Genomic DNA, 27,089 nt, shown 5'->3' on the forward strand with positions numbered 1-27,089 from the left:
TTTAAAGGAAGAGCCGTGGGACAGTCCTGCTCCTTGCACTGTGACCACGTGCCTGGGACTTGTGACAAAGACCCTCTTCTGGAGAAGCCCTCTGGGTCCCCCTGCACATGACCCACACATTTGGCCCATACCTTTCACCACTGACAGCTGCCTGACTGCTCCGGATGTGTCCTTGTGTCACTGGCCTCAGCGCGAGAGGTGACAGGGTGCTGCTAGTGCTCTTCAGGACCAGACCCTCCAGGGTCCCAGCTTTTGTGACCAGAGGACCCACAGTGAATGCCAGCAACTCTTCGTGAGTACTTGGGATACCTACACAACTTGCTATGTGATTTTTCACTCTCACAGCAGCGCTGCTGAGGAGAGATTACAGAATGGGAGACTCAAACTGCAGTCTCTATCTAGTGACCAGACTGGCACACAGCAGAGCAGGAGGGGAGGGGAGGGTCTGTTGAGCCCTGTCCCCAGGGCCTTGATACTCCACGCTCTTTCATTTAGGCCTGGCCAGAATACTTTCTCTAGGAAAATCCCAAGGAGGGATAGAGGTTGCGAAGGACTAGAGCTTGCCGAGAAGCCACACAGGGTAGGCACTGGGTGGAAAAGTCCAGCTGTGAATCACCCTCCTCCTGAGCCTGCCACTGAAGCCAGCTCCCTCCAGAGCTGTCTGTCCCCAGCCTGGTGTCAGTGGTGCCCACCCTGCTGCTGTGGTAAGAGAGGGCTGTGCCTGAGAAAGGATGGTGTCAGGGCACTCAGAAAAGGCAAAGGGACTAAGGGGAACGGTGGGCAACAGGAGGAGGGCAGAGAGGCCTGACAGCAGGGTGAGAGCCTTCCCAGCTCTGGAGGAGCCTGGAGGGCAGCAGCCAAGAAGACAACAAGGGCGAGATGAGGTGGTGGGGATGGGGTGGGGGTGGGGACAGAGGCCTGACTGCCCGAGCCCAATCCCGGCTAATTCTGCTTCACAAAGTTCTGGTCTACATCCTCCTGTTGCTTGTGGCATTTCTGTATCCCTTTGCTTCCCAGAACACACACGCACGCACACGCGCGCACACACACACACACACACACACACACACACACAAAGGCTTTCTGTCCAGAAGTCTCAGGACAATTCCAACAGGATTCTGCACTGGGAAGAACAAAAATGAGGTGGAGCACCTCTCCCCTTTAGGCCTGGCTCTTGGCACTGGCTAGCCCATTTCCCTGGGACAGACCATGCCTGGAGCTGAACAGATTGTAGGGACTGGGGGACAAGGGCAGTGACAAGGAACAGGAGAGTGGCTGGGCAGAAAGTGAGGCTCTGACTGCTGCCCCAGAGGGAGGGGTAGAGCTAGACCTAGAAGGTAGAACTTCACAGAGCTGTGTCTGAGTGGGGAACAGGGCTCTGGGAGCCCCCTCAGCCAGAGGAAAGGTGTGCTATGCGATAATGCGGGCACAGGGGAGCCACCCAAGGTCTCCTCAACACCCCTTCATCGGGTTGCTCAGGCACAGCAGGAGAGGGTGTGCTCCAGGGATGGGGAGCAGCCAGGGCACCAGCAGGAGGGTGGTCACCTGACTGAGAGGGAGGCGAGCAGACAGTGCCCAGGAGGTGGGAGGGAGGCTGGACAGGAGGAGCCTCGGGGCACTGGCAAGGCTGGCTCCGCGGCAGTCTGAGTTGTCCACCGCCGCCGGCACTCCACCCTCCCCCTCTCAGCAGGCTGCTGCGGAAGCCTAGTATCTCCCTGAAGGAGGAAGCTGCCTGCCCCTGAGTTGGGGGAGGCCCAGCCGGGGCAGTGGCCAGCAGAGCCCAGCTGCTACTGGGGCGTGAGGGGCTACAGGCGAGTCAGGCTCTGGGGCCATGCACATAGGTATGTGTGTGCAAAGGGACGTGACGGGCGATGGCACCAGTGTGTATACAGGAGCGGGTACTGGCATGTGGGGTGTGGGTGGCTGGGTCGGGGCCGGGCCATTCCTGTGCTTCACTGGGAGAGTGGCACGTGGAACAGCATTCTCCTTTGCTGGAGCCCAGGCAGGCTTCTGCCTGCCCACACCGCTCCTGGCAACAGCTGTGACTTTACACCCCTTGCCTCTTAGAGACTAGAGCCCAGCGTGCACGTGGGTGTCTTGGCTCCTGGGGGGCCTCAGATATGGTAAGGTCTGTTTCCTGTCCCCTGTCCTCTGTCCTAGCTTAGCAAAGCAGATGGTAGCCTTGCAGGGAAAGGGACGGTGGCAGAAGTAGCTGGGCTGGGTTGGGCCCTGGGAAAAGGAGATCTTCAGACGGCACTGTTGTTAAATAATTCCCAGCAAGTGGGCCCGCCGCTAGACTGGAGCCGAGCATGGTGGGGGTGGGGAGGCGCCGTCTGCTTACTTTTAAAAGTAACTCAAAAAGGAGAGCACTGGGCGGCTTTTCTTGGTGTCCAACAGCCTCCAAGACGTTCTCTCGGTGTCTCACTCAAACCCCTCCTGCAGCAGGCTCAGCCTATTTCCTCTTGGCTCACCCTGGCTCGGGGCCTGCTTTCCTTTTCACTCATTCTTGCTTTTCGTTCTGTTATATCCGTTTTTCATTCTTACCCACGGGTTATGGTCCTCCTAGCAATCCTTTCATTTAAAAGAATTACAGTACACTATGCCTGTGTCTGCTCACCACTCATGCCATCTTTTCTTTCCTTCCTCCTCCTTGATACAACTCAAATCCGGGGCTCCTGCTGCATTCCAGGGCTTCCTGCCCCTGCTGTCCTCCAGCTGTCCTTTAATTGTACCTCTCCCAAGTCCCCTTGTCCAGCCAGTGGGGACCTTGGTCTTGCAGTAGTCTACCTGGTCTGGAAAGAGTAAGGCTGGTCCTCACGGTCCCTGGGGGCCCTGAGCCTGGATTTCCCAGAGCTGAGCTTCCCTGTGACTTGGTATCGAAGATTAACTTTTTTTATTTCCTGGACCTCATGGTTCTGCTCTTACTGTCCCAGCGCCCTGTTGAACAGGGGTCGTTCTCTCTTTTAGGAAGATTTGAGGCTGAGAGAGGAGGTGTGATTTGGCTACGTCACACAGCAAGGCTCAGCCCCACCGCTTTCCGTGTTGGTAAGTCTGTTCGCCCGATCAGAACCATCCCACTGAGCACTGGCCTGCATGCCAGGTGTCCGTGTTGTCACCTAAGCCCTGAGCACCAGGTCCTCAGGTGTGCGGTGGAGCTCACAGGATGCCAACTTCACAGACTGCTACGGGGACAAGATTGAATGATGTGTTGTAAGGATCCGTGCTTACTCAAACGTTACCCTTTTATTATTACTGTAATGAGCTAAGTCACCTAGAACACAGGTTTCCTGTCTGTGTTTTTGTGGCAGCATTTTCAGCTCATTCATTCATTTATTTATTTGTCTGGGAATGATTCAAGGGGTCCTGCATGCCCCAGGTCCAGTTCAGGAGCAAGATCCCTGTCTGATGTGAGCAGTGGGGCTTCTCCCTTGGGGCCAGGTACCTGGGGTCTGGTTCTCAACACCCCTGCCCCTTGCTCTGGCTGCTTATGTCCGTCCTGAGTGGCCCTTTTCAGTTCCTTCTCCCCTTTTCTCTCTCCTGTTAGAAGCTCACAACCTCTGATTCTCACTGGTGACCATCTCCACTTCCTTCTGGGCAGAAATTGCACCAGAACCCTCTGAGTGGCTCTGGCACCAGCCCTTCACCCCAACCCATGTTTCCATGCCTGGGATCACCTCTACCCTCCAAGTCACCTTCAAAAATTTCCATAACCTCATATGGCTCCTGCCCACACCTCTTTAACTGACTTGGGCTTGGGCTGTTGCCTGGGTTAAAAGAACCAACAAACACAGATACTTCCTTAATGAAAAGATGCCCTGTGTTTCCCTAGAGCCTCAGAGGAGTGTGAAGTCCTCTGTAGACCTGATGACTGTGATCCCCCCGTACCCACTGGAGAGGAGGGGTACAGGGTATACACAGGTCCCAGCCCCTGCATTCTGGGTGCCGCCCCAGGGACTGCCCTGGGATAGAGGCAGAGGTGGTCTCAGGCTGACTGCAGGGTGAGAGGGGAGAGGAGAAGGCAGCTGCCACTTATCTCCTGGCTGTGGGCAGAGAAGAGGGGCAGAAAATAGTGCTGAGGTCCCACATAGTTCTGCCAGAGGCTCCAGGAGCTTTGGACTCTGTAGAATGCAGGGAGGGCTGGCAGTGGTGGCCTCCGTGGGAGGCCCAGCTGATATCTTCCTTGAGGGACAGTCGTGTGGTTGTCCTAGGGTCACCTAGGGATGACCACCACCCAGTGATGATGGCTGGGCCATCCCTCCTGGCACCAGACCCACCAGTGCTTTTAGGAGAGAGCCATGTGAGGAAAAAGGAATGGATCCCTTCACAGGCCCTGGTGCTGATCCCCACCCTCTTCTGCCTGGCTCAGAGGTTCTTCTTCCTCCCCAGCAGCCCAAGAAACTGGCCCCTTGTGTACCCTATGCTGATGCACACAGGGCCGAGCATCCAACTGGCCACGAGAGCACCACGCAGCCCCCCGACCACACCCACTCTCTGACCCTGACAATCTTCTGCCTGTAAGCCAGAGGCTGGCTTGGAATCCTTCAGCCCTGGGATGGGGTAGACAACCTTGCTGTGGTGGGGGCTGGCTGCAAAGATTAAAGGGGACCGGAAATCAGGGTTCTGAAGCCTGGGTTTTGATCCCAGCTCTACTCCTAGTGGTCTCAGGCAAGTCATTCCACCTGTCAAGGTCTGATTTTCCCATCTCCAGAATCTGTAAACCAAGATGTGCTCTCTCTTTGGTCCTTGTCTCGTGACTCTGAGAGGTGGAAAAGCTGTAGAGAAAAGTTGGGGAGGGCTAGTGATATTCTGAGAACAAAGCCTGGCTGGGGGACAGTGGGGATGGCACCGGTGGTGGGGTACACATGGGGCTCACAGTGTCCTTCTCCTCTCCAGGCTTTGCCTCTCAAGCCATCCCGTCCTACCCCGTGGGATCTCACTGTCCACGGCAGGGCTATGGACAGGAAAGTGGCAGTCCACAAGGATGCGGCCTCCTGGATGCCTGAGGAAGGAGAGACGGCGGACCAGGAAAGCAAGGACCAGGTGAAGGATCGGGGCCAATGGACCAACAAGATGGAGTTTGTGCTGTCAGTGGCCGGGGAGATCATTGGGCTGGGCAATGTCTGGAGGTTTCCCTATCTCTGCTACAAAAATGGAGGTGGTGAGTTCACTCGGAGGTAGGCGCGGTGGGGAGTCGTGCCTTGACAGCTGGGCAGTGCCACCTGGGCCCCACCTCCTGGGTGTGTGGTGAGACGGAAGGAGGTCTGTCGTGAAGCTGGAGGGCTCGGCGGAGCCTCAGTGTCCCTCAGTGCTGCTTAAGTGAGGCCACTGGTAGGACCAAGGAAGCTCCTTTATTATTATATATGTCAATGGCTGGTAGATTTCACTCACTCACTCATTCATTCATTCATTCATTCAACTGCTATTATGTTAAGCCTATTGCATGCCACGCAGTTCTGGACACGGCACTGAGCGTTCATTGTGTTACATTCTAGTGCAGGTGGGTGGACCACAGACAAGAAAAATATGTGTCACGTGGTGATGAGTGGAAGGATGAGAAGTAAAGAGAGAGGAGGGAAGGGGCTGTGGCATTGTGGGGAGGGGGAGAGGGCTTCGAAATGTGAAATAGGATGACCAGGGAAGATTTTTACTGAGGAAGGTAACATTGGGCAGAGACCTAATACAGTGAAAGAGGGAGCTTATGCGTGGATAGAGAAGGCGGACTTTCATTTCTGTCAGGGGAGTAGCAAGCGCAAAGGTCCTGGGGCGACAGCACAACTGGGCAACCGCGAGGAGGCAGCAGGAAGTGGAATGAGGAAATGACAGGAAGTGGACTCAGAGATGAGGGAGCCGATGCTGCAGGCATGGCCTCAAGCCCCTGACGAATTCTGCTGGAGAAGCAATAGCTCGTCTATGGTTCTTCTTTCCTATGAAAGAAACACACTTTTCTTGTCTCATAGTCCTAATACTAATGATTCACAGCTAGCTTAGGCTTATCAGTTATAAAAAAAAAAAAGTCCGCATCCTGCTGGACTGCCACTTTCCTGTCCATAGCCCTGCTGTGGACTGTGAGACCCCGCGGGGTAGGACAGGACGGCTCCAGGGGCAAATTAGCCGCAGCAGCTAAGTGGCAGCACTAAGGACCAGCCGGTCCCAGCCCTCACAGTGCAAAGGGGTCATACTCTTTTTGAAAATGCACAATTCAGTAGATTTTAGTATATTCACAGAATTAGGCAACCACCACTGGAGTTTTAGGGCATATTCAATGTTCTGAAGACTCAGTGCCCATCAGCACTCCCCTCCCCCTCTCCACTTCCTTCTGCCGCAGCTCTTGGAAATCCCTAACTTGCTGCACGTCTGTCAGTGTCTGTCTCCTGGTGATATTTCCTGTAGATGAAACCCTGCACTCGGTCTTCCTCTGTGACTGGTCAGATTCATTTTGGCCCGTTGAAATCAACTTTACTGTTCTTGTGGAATTGATGCACGCTGATCGTAAATATTAGAAGCATTCTAGGAAGGAACACTCACATTTAGAGATCACCATTGTTTAGAAACACTCTCTGAAACACAGCTCATATTTAACGTAACAAGTATTTACTGAGTATCGACTAGGTATTTGCTATGTGTTTTAAAGCTTGGAGTTATTATCACAAACTTCTTGAACCAATGTCTCCAGAGAAGCAGCTGTGGGATTAGGAGCGGGGTCAGGGCTGCGGTGCTGAGCGGAGGGGTAGCTCGCATTGGCCAGAAGTTAGGGAGGCAGGAAGGGGCGGTTCTTCCCTTGTCCCAGCTACACAGTGTCATGGACATGTGAGATGCTAGAGCCAGAGCTAAGGACCAGCTGGTCCCAGCCCTCATGTCACAAAGGAGGACGTGCCTTCCCTCTCAGAGGCAGCCAGACACTTGCAGTGAGGCAGCCGGTCTCCTTGTCCCTGTATACATGTCACTCTGCTAGCCAAAAGGACAGAGCGTGAGGGCTAGGAGCCAGAGCTTCAGGCTCTGGTACCTGAGCCAGGTCATCTGTGAGGTGGTAGGTCTGAAGTACATGACATCATAGCTTAATCCAAAGGTCAATATGTTTTGCTGTTGGCCAGAGTGGTTCTTTTTTTTTTTTTTTTTTGCAATATATTTTGTTTTATTTTTTCTTTCAGTTTTTATTTTCCTTTAATTCTTTTTTTAATTTATTTTTTTATTTTTTTTATTTTTCAACAAATAATACACTGCATATATTCTTCTTAGTGGTTAATTGCTGTACAAGATGCGGACTTGTGATCCTATTTACAAACACCATTAGAACAAATCATTCTATTCATTAACAGAATAAAAGTGATTTTTTTTTTTTTTTTTTTTTTTCCGGAACCGGGGATTGAACTCAGATCTTTGCGCTTGCCAGGCAAGCGCTTATTCTACTGAGCCACCTCCCCAGCCCCCAGAGTGGTTCTTGTTCACTGTGAAAACCAGATTGATCCCAAGCTGACTGTAAGCCCTGATGAGCCCTTAGATCTGTTCTTTATTAATAGAGGTATAATCAATAGTTCTGTAGAGGAATCTTTCAAAAGCATGGAAATAATAAGGTTATTGATCTAACAGTGTTGTAATAAAAGACAGGGGCCCCCAAACCAGATCAACCTGAAGAAATGTTCACCTCAAACTAGAATTGTACAAAATCCTATTGACACAGTTAGTGGTTCAGGAGAGTCACTTGGCGGGGATAATAAAGCCTCACTCAGAAAAGAGGGCTGGAGATCTTAGCCACAAGCACCAAGCACCTATTTGCGAAGATCCCTGTGAGATAGCGTCAGGTTGTTCCGTCCATAGCCCGAGCAGACCCCATCAGACCAGGGCACCTGTGTGACAAAGGTTTGGTATGCTAAGGGAGGAAGTCTTTGTGGAAAGCCCCAGCAGAAAGTAGAGGGTGAAGGATCCTCCTACACCTACCCAGAGACTACTGCCTCCTTCCCCATGAAGGTTCAGACCTAAGGGCCACCGCGAGGAGGCCAGCTCTAGGCCTCAAGAGTCTCCCCATCTCCTGTCAGGACAAAAAAGTCCACCCAAGGATGCTCCCCCTTTGTTAAAGGGCAGGACCCCCCACAACTTCTGGGAGGAGGCCTGTAGTCTTCCCTAAAGCATCCACTTGGGGTCCTTTTCCTGAACACTGACCCTCAGCCTAGTCTGCAACCATCCGAACAATGCAAAGCTGAGCTAGTATGCTTAGCAATGCTCTGGAAAGGCAGATGTGGGCTCACCTGGGGCTTTGGTTTCAGTGGAGAGTCAGGCGCTTGCCACGGCCCCCTGGGGCCTACAAGACACAAGTCCTCCTTTATTCTCATACATAGCTATTAGAAGTACAGATTGGTTTGAGGGCTTGGGGTGGGGCAGACTGGACAAAGACCTTTTGCAAAGGTGCATACCACAAAGGTGGACATCAGCACATCCATAGATAAATAAGGTGTGGTGGGAACATCGTTTCGCCTTTAATGAGAGAGAATTCTGATACATGTCATGGTGTGGATGAATCTTGAAGGCACTAAGTAGAATAAGCCAAACACCACAAGCTAAATACTGCACAATGCCACCTGTGTGAGGTGCCCAGGACGGGCGGATTCACAGAGACGGAAAGTAGAGTCGTGGCTGCCTGGGGCTGGGGCTTGGAGCAGGGGGACAGGGAGTTACTGTATGCGGAAGTAGTGTGGATTTGGGAAAACAAAAGAGTTGTGGAGGTGGATGGTGGTGAGAGGGGCACGATATTGGGAATGTGCTGAATGCCACTGAGACTTAAAAATAGAATGGCACACATACATATGCACGCGTGTGCACATACACACACACGCACAAGCAAAAATAGCGTATGCCATTGGGATCAGCAATTCCTCTGTTAGGAATCTGTGCACAAGACAGAGGGACACAGACTGTGGGCTTCACTAGAACAGGAGCAATGCTGCTAGTGAGACAACTAAAAGGCCTAGTAATAAGGTGCTGATGACATGCACCAGAATTCCATGGACTGGAATACTAGGCAGCCACGGAAACGATGACACAGATAGGTATTTAGTGATAGAAAGAGGTTCATGACACAAACTCTAAAGATGGTTGTCGGGTGATACATAGCAGGCCTCGTGTTTGCAAAGAAGAAATTTATGTGTGCTTATATAAGTCAAGGGCCGGGAGGGCTGGCGGCCTAGCGCGTGCCAGTTTCAGGAGCAGAATAAGGATATGCGATGCCCTGTCTTTTCCCTTGGCCTGTCCCTTCTATTTCTCTACACAAGAAAAGGGATTACTTCAGAGACATCACAGTGCGGTGTGGAGAGGTGCAGCCTCAGGGCGAGCTCACCCTTACTTCATTTTGGCTTTGCCTCTTTAATGGGCCTCCTTTCTCTCCCATGTGACATGGGGACAGCAATAGTGCCTCACTTTGGGAGGCTGTTTTGTGAGGATCTCACATTGGTGAGGCATTAAAAGAGAGTGTGACACGCAGTAAGCGCCAAGTAAGTGCTAAGTGTTCTACGGGACAGTAAGCAAGAGGCTGGTGCTCAGGGGCAAGCCTCTGAGGATGACTTATACCCCAGCGGCGCCCCGGGCTGGTGGTGGCTCTGTCCCTGTGGTATAATCTGGGGGCTGTCTCCCAGGCCAGGCTGCCCCTGCTGCCTGCGGATCTGTACCTAACCATCTGACAGCCCTCTGAGTCCCTGCAGACCAGAGAGAACCTCCAAAATCACTAGCGGGGAAATAGCTCTTCCAAGCGGTTTTTGTTTATTTGTTTTTCTCTGAAAGGTACCAAACCTGATAATTTAATAAGTGCCTTGTATCATACACACCACGTGTTTTGTTCCAAAAGTAATACATTGACTGGGTTTGTAAAGTGCAAACAGTGCACGTTGGAGGGTTTCCACCTTGAGGTCATTCGTGTTTCCCTTCTGAGGCCTGCCTGCCTCATACACAGTCCAGGCCAGGGCATCTGGGCCCACTGGGGCTGAGGCAGGCTTGCGGGAGGAGGCTGAGGATTCAGACGTGGCAGGACGGGTTCAGGGGGTCTGGGGTGAGAAGGCCGAGGCGTGGCTCAGTCCCTGTCTCCCTCCCCTCCACAGGAGCCTTCTTCGTGCCCTACTTCATCTTCTTCCTCAGCTGCGGCATCCCAGTGTTCTTCCTGGAGGTGGCACTGGGCCAGTACACCAGCCAGGGTAGCGTCACAGCCTGGCGGAAGATCTGCCCCCTCTTCCAGGGTGAGTGCCTCCCTCTGCTGCCCGTGGACACCCTGCCCAAGCCTCCTTGCTCCTCCATCCTCCCTTCCTTACCGTCCATCCACTCCCTTGTTCATCTCCTGCTGCGCTAATTGCACAACCAGACTTGTAAACCATGAATGAGGCCGTGGCCCAGGAAAAAACGTCAGAGAGCTAAAAATGTGAATTGAGGTGCAGAGCTCGGAAGGGGTGCGTGTGAGCGTATGGTGTGGTCCAGGGGGGCTCCAGAGTGCGCGGTTGGAGGAGTAGTGTGGTGGCAGTGCTCTCTAGCATCTGTGGGGCCCTAACCTGGGTCTGGCTTAGGTAAGCGCTTTTTGTGTGTGTACGTGTGTGTGCGTGGGTGTGTGTGTGCGTGCGTGCGTGCATGTGTGTAACCTGTGTTTTTCATCCAATCCTCCAGTAACTCTGTTGAGCCACTTTGCAGATAAGGCAACTAGGGCAAGGCCAAGGGACCCTGCAGAGGAGTGGGGCGGGGCTGGGCTGGGCTGGGCTGGGCTGGGTGGAGCATAGCCCACCCTGTCTCTGCTCTTGAGCTCAGGGTGCTGCAAGAGTGTCCTGGAGCTCTGCTCAGCTATGGACACGGCAGTGTCCCCAGTGGCTCTTGTCTCCAGGTCAGATGAGTTCCTGGCAGCGTAGCAGGGCTGTCCTCTGCAAAATGCCTGGGCTGTCTTATGGTGGTAGGGAGGGCAGGCTGGGGGAGAGATGGCTGCTCCTTCCCTTTCTTTTTTCTTTTTTTTGCGGAACTAGGGATTGAACTCAGGCCCTGCGCTTGCCAGGGAAGCGCTTATTCCACTGAGCCGTCTCTCCAGCCCTTTCCAAATTATCAGGCTCGGTAGGGGCCTGGGCCCTCCAGGGAGGCCACTCGAGGAGTGAGGACATGCTGGTGGTAGGACCTTGCCTGCCGCTCTCCAGCTGTGTTCCTGATGATGCCCAGGCACTGCCATGTTCCGCCCCCATGCCCTCTGCCGCTTGCCCAGCCAGCACTGTTAGGGTCATGCACAGCACTCTGGGCCTGGGCTCCTGTGGTAACTCCAGGGTGCTCACTGCGCTGTTCAGTCTGGCTAAGCCTTCTTTTTTTGGTAGTGCTGGAGACTGGGCCCGGGGCTTTTGCACTGAGCTGCATCCCCATCCCTATTGATTTTTTCTTGAGAGAGAGTCACATTAAGTCACTCAGTTCCTTGGGTGGGGCTCGAACTGGCAGTCTTCCTGCCTCCGCTTCCCTCAGTGTTGGGACCACCGGTGTGCGCCACTGTGCCCAGCTAACCGGCTGCTTCTTAAATGATTGTGGAAAGATTCCAGTTGGGAAGCGTGTGTTTGTTTCCACTGAGGAAACCAAATGTATTCACCAAGCACAGTCTGAGTGCTAAGTGCCGAAACAGTGCAGGCTTCAGTTCTTGACAGGGAGCCACTTCTCTCTTCTTGTTGTGTTTTTTGCTTTTTCTTATCCCCAACCTGACTCTTACCCTCTCCTCCTCCTTATACTTTGGTGTGCTGCCCCTTTGCATTTTATTAGCAGTCTATGATTGTAACGGAAAATGCAGATAGGCAGAAAAGTCTTGAAAATGTGAACTATTATCTTATCACTTAGAGAACTATGTATTCATTTATGGGAGATCTTTCTGAAGTGTCTCTCACGAAAAACTATATTCAGATAGAATTTTTCAAAAATAGGAAGATGCATAAGGTAGTGATCTGTAACCCATTTTTCTTACTTAGAAAAAAATACCATGAACAGCTTCTCATGCTAATGAGTAAGCCCCGGTGGGTTTCTTTGTGTAGCACCAGAGACAGCTAGCACACCTGGTTGTTTCCTGTAATGGTTTTGCTAATGTCGCTCTCTTGGGTCTCTCCCCACAAGGTATTGGTATAGCATCTGTGGTCATTGAGTCCTACCTGAACATCTACTACATCATCATCCTGGCCTGGGCACTCTTCTATCTGTTCAGCTCCTTCACCTCTGAGCTGCCCTGGACGACTTGTACCAATCCTTGGAACACAGGTACTTATCCTTTTTGCCCTGGGATGGGGATCTTTCCTTCTCAGCCAGGTGGCAGGTGGTGGACAGATACAATGACAGACATAGCAGAACTTGCTGGCTAGCCCTCCTGTGGGGCCTTGGAGCAGTCTCAGGAAGGATTGCTGTGGTTATGGGAACATGGTTGGGACTGGGCTATGTAGCTGCAGGCCACGGCCATTCCCCACTTATTTATTCCCTTAAAAATATTTTCTGGGTACCCATTATGTGCCATTGCTGTGCCAAGGCTGAGTGAGGGCTAGTGGCAGAAAGAGAGAAATCAATAAAGCAAGTATCCATTACCAAGGGACAAAGAAACAGAACTACATCGCAAGGGGTGGAGGAGTGAAGAGTAGAAAGGCCTGCATGTGGGCAGCACGCCATCCACGCCAGAGAAGAGCAGCATGTGGGCTTGGTCCCTTGTGTTAGACTGGAGACTGGGGGATGAAGAGGAAGGGCAGGGATGACAGGGAGCTCTGATTATTAGGCCGGAAGGTCAGGGGTCCAGGATACGAAAGCATCTGTCCCCACCATGTCCCTCACTGATGTATCCCACTTTGCCCCAACAGACCATTGTGTGGACTTTCTGAATCACTCGGGAGCCAGCACAGGGAACCACTCTGAGAACTTCACCTCTGCGGTCATGGAATTCTGGGAGTAGGTTCTGGGCCTAGTTGCCACATGCCGGGGGATCCTAAGCAGACAGTCTGGATGTCTGAGCTGTGCAAACGTGAATGTTGGGGCACAAGATCAAGACTCTCTGTGCATACTTTCTAGCACTCACCCACTGTTGCCCCGACTCTGACCCCATATCACTAAGGGATGAGGGGACAGCACCACATCCACCCATGCCTTCTTATCTGCACCTGCTTCTGTACCCCTAGCCCGCATGGGCCCCCCAGACTCCCACTTTTCCATCTGTGTTCCCCTGCACTCTCCCGCTGACCCACCCCACTCTTCCCCCACACTTACTCACCATTGCATCGTGTCCAGTATTGCTGGACAAAGCTGATGCAGCCTCAGGGAGCTGACTGTTCGGATCTCTTCCAAGCCAGTGTGCTGTGATGCCACACTGGCCCTCCATGTTAGCCAGGGTAGAAGATGTATGCGACAGAAACAGTTACTCTCACTTGTTCATCCTCCCACATGACTGCGTGCACCTCCTCCTCCACCAGGCCACACATGTCCACCCACCACATGCACCAACGAGCCCACACAAGCTCACTGACATTTGTATACCGTCTCACACACACGCCCTCAGTCGCATGAGCTCTCTATGCAGGCACATTTCTCTCACCCCATACACCTCTTTAGGTCCTGGCCCACACCCCACTCTTCCCTTGATGCCCATGTCTCATGGACAGCCCTAAATGTCCTAAGTGCATCTCTAAATGTCCACCCTTGTGCCCTTATTCATACACCCTCGCTACTCGCAACCTCTCTCTTTATCGCTCTGTACAACAGAGAAATTGGGATGAGTTAGAAAGACACAGATACCTATGGGATACGGTGATTTGGTCTGCTAACAGCCACGGCCATCCAGGCTACAGGTGGGAGCATGGCATCGCCATGGGACAGGTTAGGGAGGCCGGGGGTGCAGGAGCCCTGGGACATGAGGTCTGTGGGTCAGTCCTACGAATTAGGAGCCTTGGCGACAGAGGTATACATTGCCTTTAGCTTCTCATCTCATGGTTTATTTTCTCCTAATCCACCAGGAGACGGGTTCTGGGAATCACCTCGGGCATCCACAACCTGGGGGCCCTCCGCTGGGAGCTGGCCCTTTGCCTCCTGCTTGCCTGGATCATCTGCTACTTCTGCATCTGGAAGGGGATTAAGTCCACGGGCAAGGTGGGGAGTGTGGCCCTAGTAGGCTCTCTGTGTCCTCTGGAGTCCTTGGGAACACGTTAGAGGGTCCCCCTGGAGAGCCAAAGAGTTGTTTAAGGGAGAGACCTGGTGAGAATAGGTGAAGTCATAGAAGGCAGAGTTTAGCTTAATATAAGAAAAATCTTTCCTTTTCAAGAGAAATGTCTTTTTTAGGTAAGTAAATATTCACAGCAAAATAAGAAACATAAAAGCCCCACTATTGGAGCAAATTACTGCATTTAAAGCCAGATTCAATCTTCTAATCCTTGCCAACTTTTTCTCTGTTCCCCTAGTTTCTCCTGTGTGTGTGTGCAGGTGTGTGTTGGAATCCGTTATGTGTGTGTTTTATACAATTAGGATCGCAAACTCCTGCAACTTGCAGTATTTAATAACAAGATAATATTTAGTATGAATCAAGAGACAAAACTGTCTTTGGGGTGGTAAGTTGCATGTCACTGAAGGGGTTCAGGCCAGGAATGGACAACAGTGGCTTGTTCTACAGAGAAAATTTAGGTCTGTACGTCTTTCCACCCCTGAAAGCTGAGACTGGTGCTTCATGCGCTGCTGAAGCCTGGAGAGGGGAGGGAGGTCACGGTTCCCAGTGCCTTGCCTTTTGGCTGTTGGCAATGCAGCCTCCCTTTCCCAGGATTGTTACAAAAATAAAAGCAGTACTAACAAGGACACAGACAAGGCTGCGCTAGGTAGGAAGCTAAGAGAGCAGCCTTGGCGCGCCTTGAGACCCGGTGCTCCCCCAGCTGTAAGCCTGGAAAAGTACAGTCTCCTCGACCTCCTCACAGATCACCACAGATCACGGTCCAGCCCTCCACCCCCCGCAGGGCAGGCCGTGAGGAAAGGCAGGATAAAGGATTAAGGCGCACCAGTGTCTGGATTTTAAAATAGTCTTTGAAGGGTTATGGGCTGGAAATATCACCCCTCCTGGGTGCCGCCCCCGCCCTGCTGATGTGTATCTCACCGTCTGCTGCTGCGGGGTGAGACCCGCTGGAATGTGCACAGGGAGGGTTGGAAAGTTTCACGGCTCACCCCTCGGGCGTTTCTGTGGGCTTAGAGCCTGGCAGGGGCGCAGTGTGGCTGTGCTGCCCAGGGAGGGGCAGGAGAACTCCGGAGACGTCTTCCTCCTCCTCCTCCTCCTCCCCCTCCTGGCAGCCTGTGCCCTACAGCAGCGCCCTGGGCTGGTTTCCCTCCAGGTTGTTTATTTCACGGCCACGTTTCCCTACCTGATGCTGACTGTCCTGCTGATCCGCGGCGTCACCCTCCCTGGGGCCTATGAGGGCATCATCTACTACCTGAAGCCAGACCTACTCAGACTCAAGGATCCCCAGGTGGGCAGATTATCTGTGGGGGCTACTGGCACAAAGCCCTGGGACTTTGAGTGTTTCCCACCGATTTTAATTGGTTTTAAAAACACTAGCTGCCCCTTAGAGAACAATTAGGTAACGCAAAAGAAAACTGAACAATGAACCCAAATCTCTTATACTAAGATATAATCTCTGTATTTTAAGATTTTTTTTTCCTGTACCAGGGATTGAACTCAGGACCTTGTGCTTGCCAGGCAGGCACTCATGCTGCTGAGCTATATCCCTAGCCCCTCTGCATTTTAGTGCATTGTCTTCCAGCCTTTTTTTTTTTTTTCTATGTTGTGTGTGTTTTTAGCATAGTTGAAATCATTATTTAGAGCCATATCTCCTTTTTTTTTTTCACTTACATTTCATTAGGCTTTTCTATTGTCATCTGTGTCATTTTTAACATCTGTATAATGTTTCCTCCATTCATTGAGCAAAGTGCCCTGAGGTCTCATTAATGCTGTAGCACCAGGGAAGGGCATGGACATAGGTGGCTACCTCCTTGCCCTCCTCGGAGCTCAGAGCCTGGTCTCAGACCATTGGGTGATCCTTATTTTAAAATATACAGTCATCTCTCAGTGTCTGAGAGGAATAGTCCCCAATCCCAGAGCCCTCTGAGACTCAGTACTTATCTAAAATGGCCCAATATTTGTATATATAGTCTTTGCATGTCTTCTTAAACCATACTGGGATGACTTGTACTTACTGTCAGGGAAATACTGTGGAAATAGTTGCTATACTGTATCATTTAGGGGAAAATGGAAAAGAAAAAAATTATGCATGTCAGTCCAGATGCAGTTTTTTCCCTGAAATTTTTTTATGTACCAGAAGATTTATGTATTAACTCTTTTAATAGTCACTGCAGGGAGATGGCTCAGTGGAATAAGTGCTTCCCTGGCAAGCGCAAGGGCCTGAGTTCAATCCCTGGTTCAGCCAAAAAAAAAAAAAAAAAAAAAAGTCACTGCAATCTCACAAGTTAAATAGTAGACAAGTTTGAGGAAAAGGAAGTGACTGAGTGCCAGCAACATTTTTCAGTCATAGAACTAGCAAATGACAGGACTCAGATTCAAGCACACTCTTCATAACTTCCAAAATCTTTTCCATTCCAGTAGGGAGGCTTAAGAAAGCAACAACAGAACAGTCCAGCTATTATATTTCGTATTCTGTGTGTACACTGACACATTTTAATACGGTCATAGTTAGAAATAAAGTTGAATGAAGTGTAGTTCTCTAATTCGTTATTCCACGACATTTACCAAATCTGACTAACTCTTAAGTCTTGCGGACGCCTCCTCAGAAGGCTGAGGTTGGGCTGTTTGTTTAGAGCGACTGTTCTGATTGTTCTCTCATACTGTCCGCATTTCATTTCCAAGCACGCTTACTTCTTACTGCTGTGATAAGTGAGCACAAAGCTGGGGACTTAAAACACCTCGAATTTCGGAGCTTACTTCTGAAGGCCAGAGCTCAACATGGGCTCCTGAATGCTGTTGATGCATGTGTTTGATCCCCCAGAGCTGGTGAGGCTCTGTAGGCAACGCTGAGCTCCCAGGGGTAAGCTCTAGGACAAAGGAGCTTACATTGGTTGAAACTTTGGAAGCAACACCCATGGATATGAAAGGTCATTGTACTCATTTAGAGAAATGCAGGTTTCCACTACTACTGTTTGAGGATAGATGGCTTTCTGCAGGGCCCTTGTGAGATTTGACTGTAATTTATTTTAATGTTTGATAACCTAATTGGTCTAAGTACTATACCCTTATAGTTTCTAGTTTTCACTGTGGACAAGGCTGGACACTTCATATATACCGATTACCATTTGTTTTTCTGCCAGAACTTCCCTGAGTGCATTTTTGCCCTTTTCCACTGGAGTCTTGGTGGTTTTCATTCTGTTTTTATGAAGCGGTCTCTGCACCAGGTCATAGCTGCCTACAGTGCTGCATGTAGTTTACTGAATGAGCACAGGTGACCCTTCACTCTGCAGACAAGCCTGGCTGTCGTGGGTACAGTCTGAGTAGCGCATGTGTACTCAGTGTCTCTGAGGTGCAGACAGGGCCCTGCCTGTGAGAAGGCCCCTGTGCAGAGAAGGAGGACAGGCAGATGGTGGGCAGGATGGGTGTGACCCTCAGGGACGCAGAGGGGCAGTGCCAAGGTGGGGAAGGCCTGGTGCTGGCCCCAGGCCCTGGCTATCCTCCCTGCCCGCTCTACCACTTTCTTGGGCCTCATGCAGGTGTGGATGGATGCGGGCACGCAGATCTTCTTCTCCTTTGCCATCTGCCAGGGCTGCCTCACAGCCCTGGGCAGCTACAACAAGTACCACAACAACTGCTACAGGTGAGAGCCGGCGGGGCTCTGTAGGCAACAACGCTGAGCTCCCAGGGGTAAGCTCCGGAACAAAGGCCCTTGTTCTGGGCCCAGGGAGTGACAGGCAGTGTCCATCTGACAGGGCGGCTCCTTCCCAGATGGAGTTCCTGCCCATCACCTTCTTCTCCTCTTCCTGACATCCTTTACCACACCCACACCCCTGCTCCTTCTTCTCCAGCTTCCTTTCCATTCCTCCCCTTTCCCCTGCTTTTGACCTCTCTTCCCTCTCACCTCTGCACTCACTCACTCCCACAGGGACTCCATCGCCCTCTGCTTCCTGAACAGTATCACCAGCTTTGCGGCCGGCTTTGTCGTCTTCTCCATCTTGGGCTTCATGTCCCAGGAGCAGGGCGTGCCCATCTCTGATGTGGCTGAGTCAGGTAGGTGCCCTTACGCTGCCTGGGCTCCAAAAGAAAGGGGCCAGCAGGCAAAGATCCCTGCTGCAGAGGGACAAGGGTCCAAGAGCTGGGAGGCAGGAGTCCATTAGTCTCAAGGGCAGAGCTGGAATAAAACAGAGCTTCCAGAACCCCCGAGGGAGAGGGCCAAGGGGGTGGATGACCAGACTGACCAAATGAGGGGTGTCTGTCTGCTCTGTTCAAGAGCAGAATAAAGGATGGACTCATTCCACCTTCTCAGAGCACCCCACCTTTCACACCCATATGCACGTGCACACATGCACATGCATGCAGACATGCATGCGGACATGTGCAGATTCACACAGGCATGTACACATGCAGACACACATGGCCACATGGACACACACAGATACACAGATGCACACGGTCACCAGGGGATACACACCAGCGTGGGTGCTTAGGGAGGTACAACTGATGTAAACTGCCTTTAGGAGAGTCTGTAGCGGGGACAGCGGGAGCTAGCTCACCCGAGGTGCTCTGTGCCCGCAGGCCCTGGCCTGGCCTTCATCGCGTTCCCCAAGGCTGTGACCATGATGCCCTTATCCCAGCTGTGGTCCTGCCTCTTCTTCATCATGCTGTTATTCCTAGGCCTGGACAGCCAGGTACGTCCCGCTGGCCCTGCCCTGCCCTGCCCTGGTGGCCTTCCTTCTAGCTTCTGGATATCTTGGCATTACCTTTCCCTCCCTTCTTTTCTGAGGTCCCCTCTGCTGGCCTGGCCTTTTGCTTGGGGTTGGTTTGGTGGCTCTAGGCCTTGACACCTTCTTTTGTGAAGGGGCTGTCCACTTTCTTCTCAAGGCTGGAGCCTTCTTCATACATGGGTGCTTCTTCCGCCCACCCCCAGCCCCTGCCTCGGGAACAAGCAGATCTGTCCCCTCCAGCCTTCCTTGTTGTGCAGTGTGGCTAAGAACAGGCTGGCCTTACCGCAGGACCCGACCTCTCCTGCCCCATGTGCCCCCTCCATGAACCCCCGTGTCAGCGTGGGGGAGCTAGGGACAGAAACCCGGGCAGGACTTGCTGGAGATGGCGTTGGGTGGCGGAACAGCTCGAGCCCTGCCTCCTCTCACCCCTTTCCTCTCCTGCCCCCAGTTTGTCTGCATGGAGTGCCTGGTGACAGCCTCTGTGGACCTGTTCCCCCAGCAGCTCCGGAAGCGTGGGCGGCGCGAGCTACTGATCCTTGGCATCTCGGTCGTGTGCTACCTGGTAGGGCTCTTGCTGGTCACCGAGGTGAGTGTGGTGAGCGGTCTGGGGTGTGGCTGGGGCAGGACAGAGCTGCAGGGCACTGCTGACCTTTCCTAGAGTCACCCTGTCCCCAGCTGTGAGGTAGAGCTGGACACCGGCTTGGCCTCTCAGTGCAAGGCCACAGAGCCATGCAAACAAAGCAATCTGCTGTATTTGCTAGGTCTCCTTGGGGCGCAGGTGCCAGAAACCTGGCAGAGGCAGGAGGAGGAAGCTATGAGATCAGGTCCTGCAGAGTCAAGGGATATTTTGGTTTCCGGCTGCACTAATGACTCTGTCAGGCGCCTCCCTTCTCGTGTGGTAGCTTCCTCTTTCTTCTGAAACCTCATTCCCAGAGGTTTTCATCCTGTGGTATGAAAACCCATCCAGGCTCTGACTTATTCAGGACTGGAACAAAGTGAGGAACAGAATGAGGTGGCGCCAGTTCCCAGGAGATGGGATACTGGGCCGACAAAACGATGAGTAGCCCCTGCAGATACCAGTGCCCTCCAGGCACCAGGGATTAGCATCCCGAGGTAAACGGGGGCCCCAAAGGTAGAGAAGACACAAGAAATGAGTTCCCGGGAGTTGTGCAGGGTGGTGTCCCATACGGACACGTGCCACTGCGGAGTGGAGTGCTGGCCCCAGCCCCTGGGCCTCAGTCGCACATCCTTCTCTGCAGGGTGGGATGTACCTCTTCCAGCTCTTTGACTACTACGCCTGCAGTGGCATCTGCCTGCTCTTTCTCTCCGTGTTTGAAGTGATCTGCATCAGCTGGGTGTACGGTGAGTCGGGGCGACATGGCCGGGCCAGAGGAGTCACTGCTGAGATGAGAGTCTCTGTCACCCTTTCCTGCCTCATTGTGCTGGGAGGGCAGCCACGGTCAGGAAGCCTGGCGCCTCTCACCAAGGCAGCTGGAGCTGCGGCTGCCACAGAATGGGTCTCTCTGAGTAGAGAATGCAACGATTAACTCCAGAGAGTGTTCTAGAAGTGCAAGTTGTTTAAGACCCTTTGTCAGTGGGAACCTAAGTCAAAAAGGGTCTCCAGGGCTGTGCTCTGACCCCCACAAATTGCTGCATTCCATTCGTTGTGGTGGGTATGCTTGTAGCCCCGATTGCTCAGGAGGCCGAGGCAGTGGTATGGCCAGTCTGAGCTCAGCCTGGGCAATTTAGCTACAGCTTGACTCCAAAGGGGTGGGGGAGCTGGAGACATAGCTTGGTAGCCCCTAGGTCCAATCCCCAGTACTGTGGAGAAGAGGAGGACAAAGAGGAGGAAGAGGAAGGGGAGATAGCTGCTCAGTTCCTATTCCCTTCCCAGGAACTATACAGGCTTCAGATAGTTCCAAGGCCGTTCTCGTGTTATTGCAGTAGCCTTTTCCCTTGTGGCCACTACACATTTTTTTCTTATAGTGAGGGGAGTTCTACCTTCCCCTGACTTCTACTGACAGCCTTGGGCCTTGGAACTGGATAACTGGATGGTAAGGCCAAGGGCCTTGCCACTGCCCTATCACTGGCACGCCTGGTGACAACGGGGTGCCATCACACACTCCCATGCTATCTGAACAGGGGAAAGAGAGGCTCAGACAAGTTGGGTCTTGTGCCTAAGTTAGCCTACTCCAGGTCTACTGGTGCTGTGGTTGGGGGACACAGTGCCACTGTTAAAGGCTCAGGGTAGAGAGAATAAGTGGATGTCACGCATTAGGTTCTCAGGAGAAGCCAGGAACAGGAGGTTTATGATTTTGCTGTCCTAAACCTCCTTGTTTGTGCTCTTCCCTTTCCTGGGCGATGCCACTTACCTTCTCTGCTCCAGAGTCTGCTGTCTTCCTGGTTTTCTCTTACCTCGTTTCAAACCTTGTTCTCAGAGAGGATCTGATAAACCCAATCGCAGTGAGCTGCAGATGGCTAATGATGCTTACCTGGCAACATACAACTTTTAACTTTGGCTTTTGGGAGTCAAAGCAATCCCAGACACTTGGGAGGCTGTGACATGAGGGTTCCAAGTTTGAGGGTTTTACAGTTCTTTATTGTGGTAGGTACCGGGGAGGTAAAGGCGAACTCTTCACATACCTTTACCAATGCGTGGCTCCGCACTTTACCACTGAGAGGCCTGGCTCTGCCTAGAAATACAGCAACTGTGGAGGCCTAAGGACACTAAACCAAATAAGCCCAAACAAGTTGGTATTCTTGCTAAGCCCAAGTCATCACTCTTCCTCCCATGCTTTACTGGGGACTCAGATGTGGCTGCTCTGTGTCTGGTGTCTTGTGACCAGCAGCTTTCTAGTTCCATCTGTTTTATGTGACACGCTTGAGCAGTGGGAACCCTGGATGTTTTGACCTGAACCAGATTCCTCTCTGCTGCACAGGTAAACAGCATTTGCATTGCCACTGAGCTGGCTTAGGTTCACAGCCCTCTTCCGCAGTTAGGACATCGGGGTGTCCTAGACGGCAAGGCCGAGAGGGCTTACTGGAGACAGCCCTTGCCATGTGCATCTCCTCATCTCCACTTGTAACCAGGGTGCCAGGGATGCGTGGAATTCAGCCTGTTTGTTTCCTGTCACAGGGTGGGTGGGCAAGAGCATGAACCGGGTGAGGCTTCCCCAAAGGTTCTTGGAATGGTTTTTCCCCTCTGGTTCTCACACTCTCCTCACATTGTGCCTGGCCAGGGGCAGATCGTTTCTATGACAACATTGAGGACATGATTGGCTACCGGCCATGGCCACTGGTGAAGATCTCCTGGTTCTTCCTGACCCCAGGACTTTGCCTGGTAGGTGCCCACCCCTGCTCCTTATTGTCTCCCGTCACCATAAGACTCAGGGAACCAAGGGATGATGCCTGCTTTGAGTTCCACATCCCCTTCCCTGCCTCTGGGTTCCCTCCCACCTTGGTCTTTGCAAGAGGTGCCTTGGACCATGATCTGAATGAATTTTACTGTCTAACCTCAGATGCACTACAAGGTCTGACTTCTCTATGCTGGCCTGTGTAGATATGAGGATACGTCTCACCCACACCTACTCTTCCTCAATTCCAGGCCACCTTCCTCTTCTCCTTGAGCAAGCACACACCGCTTACGTACAACAATGTTTATATTTACCCTCCCTGGGGCTACTCCATTGGCTGGATCTTGGCCTTCTCCTCTATGGCCTGCGTCCCTCTCTTCATGGTTATCACCCTCATGAAGACCCAGGGTTCCTTCAAGAAGGTAGGTGGCACCCAGGAATGATGGCACACACTTGTAACCCCAGAACTCTGGAAGGTGGAGACAGAAGGAATGCAAGTTCAAGCCCAGCCTACCAACTTAGTGGGGGCCTATTTCAAAATAAATCTAAGAAAGGCTGGAGAGATAGCTTAATGAGGTCCTGGGCTCAGTCCCCACCAGCTGACCAGGAATGGTGACCCAGGGAAGGAAGGTGACCCAGGGAACAAGAGCACACCCTTGTTCTGTGTGGGAACAGCCTGGCCATGTGGAGAACCTTAATGAAGGGGCCTTTAACAACTAGTCCATGACTGTATTTCACAAATGTTCTTAAAAGTCATAGAGTCCTCACCTTTAGAATCTGACCTGCAGCAACTCATATGGGCAAGGTAACCAATTTCAGACCACTAAAAGGCTAAAGAGGAAATTAAGTCACAAACAGGAACGTGAAGGAGCCTGTGCGCTGAAAGTTTAACAAGCACAGACAGTCCCTTCTGAGTCTTAAATCCAACTCCTAAACGTGCACAGACAGTTGATAGCAGAACCAGGCCTGGAACTAGGCCGCTCACGCCCTTCATCACCATGTATTACCTCTTCTTGCTTCTTAAAATGTCACTGGCAGTGCCATTCAATGCCTGTCCTCTTTGCAGCGTCTGTCGCAGCTCATCATCCCTGACCCCAGCCTGCCACAGCCCAGGCGACACCTACACCTGGACAACGGCCCTGGCCAGGACTACAGGCCCTGTCCCCTGAAGGAAGGACTCATTGCTGGGGAGAAGGAGACGGAACTGTAGGAAGGGTCGGGGCCAGGGGTCCTTGGGGCCAGGGGTCCTTGGAGCCAGGAACCTGGGGCGGGGCTACGCTTCTGTATTAGTGCTCTGCCTCTGCCCTGCTGAGACCTCTGGGAGACCCCGGGCCCTCCAGAGGCCACTCGCCATCCCTTCCAAGGTGGCTCCTGGCAGCTGCATTTGCATCGACTCTTGTCCCAAAGCCCTGACTTCTCGGATGAGAAATGCCGAGGACCTGGTAGCCACACAACTTTTTTTCAAGCTTGCACGGAGGTCCTGAGGAGGACCTCAGACCTGTTGCCCTCCTCCGTAGACTGGTGTTCGCCTTCCATCCTGGCCTTGACCTAGATAATAAGCTCCTACGGATTGCTGCCACCATGGGCTCCTGGGTCTCACGACACACCTGCTCGGCCTGTCCTGGGGGGCAGGAGTTCCTGAGCTGGTGGCCACCTCAGGACTCCCCCGCTCAGCATTTTCTCTCTGGAGCTCTGGCTCTCGTTGCTCTTTATCCTCACTTCCCGAGGGCGCTGAGGGTCTCTCAGGATTCCAGCGAAACCAACGTGGGGCCGGTGTGGGCTCGCTGCTGCCCCCTGGTGACAGAGGGAAGTGGCGCGGCATCGTGCCGCCCCGAGGCCTCCAAAATAAGAGCGCTCTCACCTGTCGCTTCACTTTGTTCCCCACGATCCACACCCCTGACTTCACCGGAGACCTCAGCAGCGGCCTGCGACCTCCACCAGGAGGAAGAACCACCCCATCGCCTCTTCACACGGCTCTCTTTGCAGTCCTCACCCAGAACAGTCTCCCTGGTGACCGCGCCCCTTCTCTCAGACACTCACCCCGCCCTGGCCTGGACCTCAGCAAAGTAGGAGCTACTGGGTTGGAGCCAGAAGTCAGAGCTCCTCCTCTGTCTCAGCCCTGCGGCTGCGCAGGTGGGGGTCCCCCAGCAGTCAGCTCCCCCAGGCCACGCCACCGGAGCCCAAGGCTTGATTGTGGTTTGTGCTGAGCAGCTCTGCACATGGCCAGCACAAGCGCGGCATCTTTTGGGATCTTCGGACACCGCCTCCCCTCACCCACAGACTTCCGGAATCCCCAGCTTTTCATTCCCCTGGCTGCCGTGGAACTGTTTCTGCCGGGCACAGGGGCTATGGGAGGCCTGTGTCTGCCACTCTGCCTCCCCAGGACCAAGTTCAAAGGGAGTAGAAGGTACAGACAGTCAGGGAAAGGACTTCAGGGTCAAGGTCAAGGCTCGTGGGATCCTGCTCTTGATGGGTCCCTAACATGGGCATGGAGCAACAATTTCACTTTTTAAGCACGCAGAACACTAATAGGCGTGTGTGGGTGTGTGTGTACAGCCGCTATGGTTATGATTTGCAGCCTGTTCTCTTATCTCCCAGACTGAGTTTCTGACTGGAGACAGAGGCCTCCTCTGGGAGCCGTGGATTTTGGCCACTATCACACTGGAAACACTTTTTTAAGTGGATGCCCTCACGTGGTGGGTGGTGGTGGTTTCCAGTTCACCACCACTCCCTGTGAGTGCTGAGCCTTTTCTCTCACTCAGTTCTGAGGATTGCTGAGTACATAACCTGGGACAAAACTGGAACAAGGGAGGGGAGCCAGCACCCTGCCCCAAGCAGGAGAGAAAAGTAGAGGGCAGTGGTCTCAGCAGTGGTCATGCTGGGCCCCTCATTCACAGTGGTCCCTCTGCTCCCTAGAGCCTTCCATGAATTCTGGATCAAGTCCCCTTCTTGCCCAGGCTTGTCCTGTCCCAGAGAAAGGGCAGAGGGTGGCTGACTGCAAAGCTAGGTTTGAGTGTCAGGCTACAGTAGCTCCCATGTGAATAGTCAGTGGAAGCCACAGAGAGGTGCACGTGGAGGGACAAAGTCCTCCTGCGTGGAGCATCACTAACCTGTGTGAGCCACTGGGAGGTGGGCTCCCCCACCCCAGGCTCCTTCAAATCACTGTGGGCTGGGTGGCCGCCTGGCCTGCAGCTCCGTGGGAGGCCCACACAGCAATGCCCTGCGCAGTGGGCCAGAACGCTGGCCCGCGGTGCTGGATAGAAAACATAGATTTTAGCTACTTGTTTTCAGAATGACTATTACAGCAATAGGTAACTAATACTGGCCCTGGCTTTGAGGGTCAGGGTGTCCCTCATCTGAGCCGAATAGTCCCCCGGTCTCTTCCTGTCTGAGCCCTTTGCCCTTCTTCTCATCGACATGTCTCCTGATCACCCAGGGGCCTCAGTGGCCCTTGCTTGCTCTCTGTTCCCTGTTCTGTACCAGGTGAGGACTTGCTGATGCTGTCCCTGCCACCCCTTCTCTTCACGCGCCTGACTCCTGATGCCTGGGTCACGTGGCTCCCCCACAGGGCCGGCTGCTCAGGGAAGTAACAAGGGCTGATTGGATCTGACAGGGATGAAAAGCTCGTTAGCCACCCACCAGTGCGCAGAGGCCAGGGAGGACACATGAGCAGGGGAGGATGGAGAGGCTGATGGGGGGAAGCGTACATTGCTCGTCTGGTCTGAGGAGCCATGTGATGAGGGAGATGGGAGCAGCACTGTTACAGACACTGGAAAGCTTGCTCCTTGGCAGCCTGAGCCTTGGTGAGCTGGCTATCCCTGAGGTCTGAGACAAGCATCCTGCCCAAAATCTGATGCACCCTTATGCTGTGGTTTTCTTTGTCTATATCCGCCTTCCCAGAAGGCCGAGGGAGCTCAGTAGGACAAAGGGCTCTGTGCCCGCGCCTGTGTTCCCTCCCATCCTGGCTCTGTCCTTGCTGATGCGGGCAGCCTTTCCTACAAGTGCTGCCCATGGAGGACTCAAAGATGGCCATGCCATGCCTGGTCTGAGCTAGCCCTCAAGGACAGCAGGGGACATTGGGGTCTGCATGGAAAGAAGGGTCCCAAGGCAAGGACAGGAACTGCCAGCGTAGACCCGGGCTCCTGGTCTGACCACAGCCTCTTTCTCTATTGAGAAACATATTTCTATGTTTGGGGCTTTTGGGGTCTTCTTTTTGGCTTTTTATGTGGACATTCATGCTGCTGGAAATATGGCGGCTGTCTTTTCCAGTGACTGTGTTGACCTTCTTCTGCAGTGCCAGGAATGGAACCCAGGGCTTCCTCTGTGTTAAGCAAGTGCTTTGGGTCTGAGTTGCACCTTCACCTAAAATCTTTTCTAAGACTTTAGTTTGAGACAGGATCTTGCTAAGTTGCCCAGGCTGGCTTCCACTTTGGGATCCTGCGGCTCCAGGCTCCCAAATAGCTTGGGGCTTTGGGTGTGCACCACCGCACCTGGCTCAGGTCACAGTCACTATGCCTTGTTGTTGTTTTGTTTTGTTTTGTTTTTTCTTGTCTTCCTGGGGACCTAAAAGTGGTGGTAGCAGGCCTCCTTCCTCGTTTTGACAGCAAATCAAACATTTCACTACTGAGTGTGATAGTTGATGTAGATTTTTGACAGACACTGTTTACTAGGCTGTGACATTTTCATCTGCTCCAAATTTACTTTTTTTAAAAAAAAATCAAGAATAAATATTGAATTTGATCAATTGCCTTTTGGTATCTATCGAGTTGATCATATTGTTTTTGCTTTTGTTAATGTAGTAAATTTTATGCACTTTTTTTTCCCCCATATTAAACTATCTTTTCATCT

At 52.6% G+C, this 27,089-nt stretch overlaps 1 protein-coding gene across 4 annotated transcripts; it reads left to right on the forward strand.

Annotated features, from left to right (window-relative positions):
• Positions 1–27,060, forward strand: Slc6a12 (solute carrier family 6 member 12). Of its 4 annotated transcripts, none has more exons than XM_023717671.1 (16): positions 1–292; positions 2,968–3,045; positions 4,894–5,158; positions 10,083–10,217; positions 12,094–12,234; positions 12,819–12,906; positions 13,965–14,097; positions 15,318–15,452; positions 17,701–17,804; positions 18,090–18,214; positions 18,740–18,852; positions 19,337–19,474; positions 20,148–20,250; positions 22,128–22,228; positions 22,493–22,663; positions 23,308–27,060. In XM_023717671.1, exons 3-16 carry the CDS (start codon positions 4,954–4,956, stop codon positions 23,449–23,451), a joined length of 1,836 nt encoding a protein of 611 aa, XP_023573439.1. In that variant the 5' UTR covers positions 1–292; positions 2,968–3,045; positions 4,894–4,953; the 3' UTR covers positions 23,452–27,060. The 4 variants fall into 4 exon arrangements, with proteins under 4 accessions (XP_023573439.1, XP_023573438.1, XP_023573441.1 ...); XM_023717670.1 differs by lacking the exon at positions 1–292 and adding an exon at positions 1,681–1,841; XM_023717673.1 differs by lacking the exon at positions 1–292 and adding an exon at positions 1,681–1,841 and having other exon boundaries at positions 19,391–19,474.
• The last annotated feature ends 29 nt before the right edge of the window (positions 27,061–27,089 follow it).

This window comes from Octodon degus, unplaced genomic scaffold, assembly GCF_000260255.1.
Source record: "Octodon degus isolate 3935 unplaced genomic scaffold, OctDeg1.0 scaffold00054, whole genome shotgun sequence".
Classification (NCBI taxonomy): Eukaryota; Metazoa; Chordata; class Mammalia; order Rodentia; family Octodontidae; genus Octodon; species Octodon degus.

Excerpts from the sequence above, each read along its gene's own strand:
- Slc6a12 (XM_023717671.1), top strand. The coding sequence starts at position 4,954 with ATGGACAGGAAAGTGGCAGTCCACAAGGATGCGGCCTCCTGGATGCCT. Across the intron at positions 5,159-10,082 it reads CTGCTACAAAAATGGAGGTG|GAGCCTTCTTCGTGCCCTAC; the intron begins GTGAGTTCACTC and ends TCCCCTCCACAG. Across the intron at positions 19,475-20,147 it reads GGCTCTTGCTGGTCACCGAG|GGTGGGATGTACCTCTTCCA; the intron begins GTGAGTGTGGTG and ends CCTTCTCTGCAG.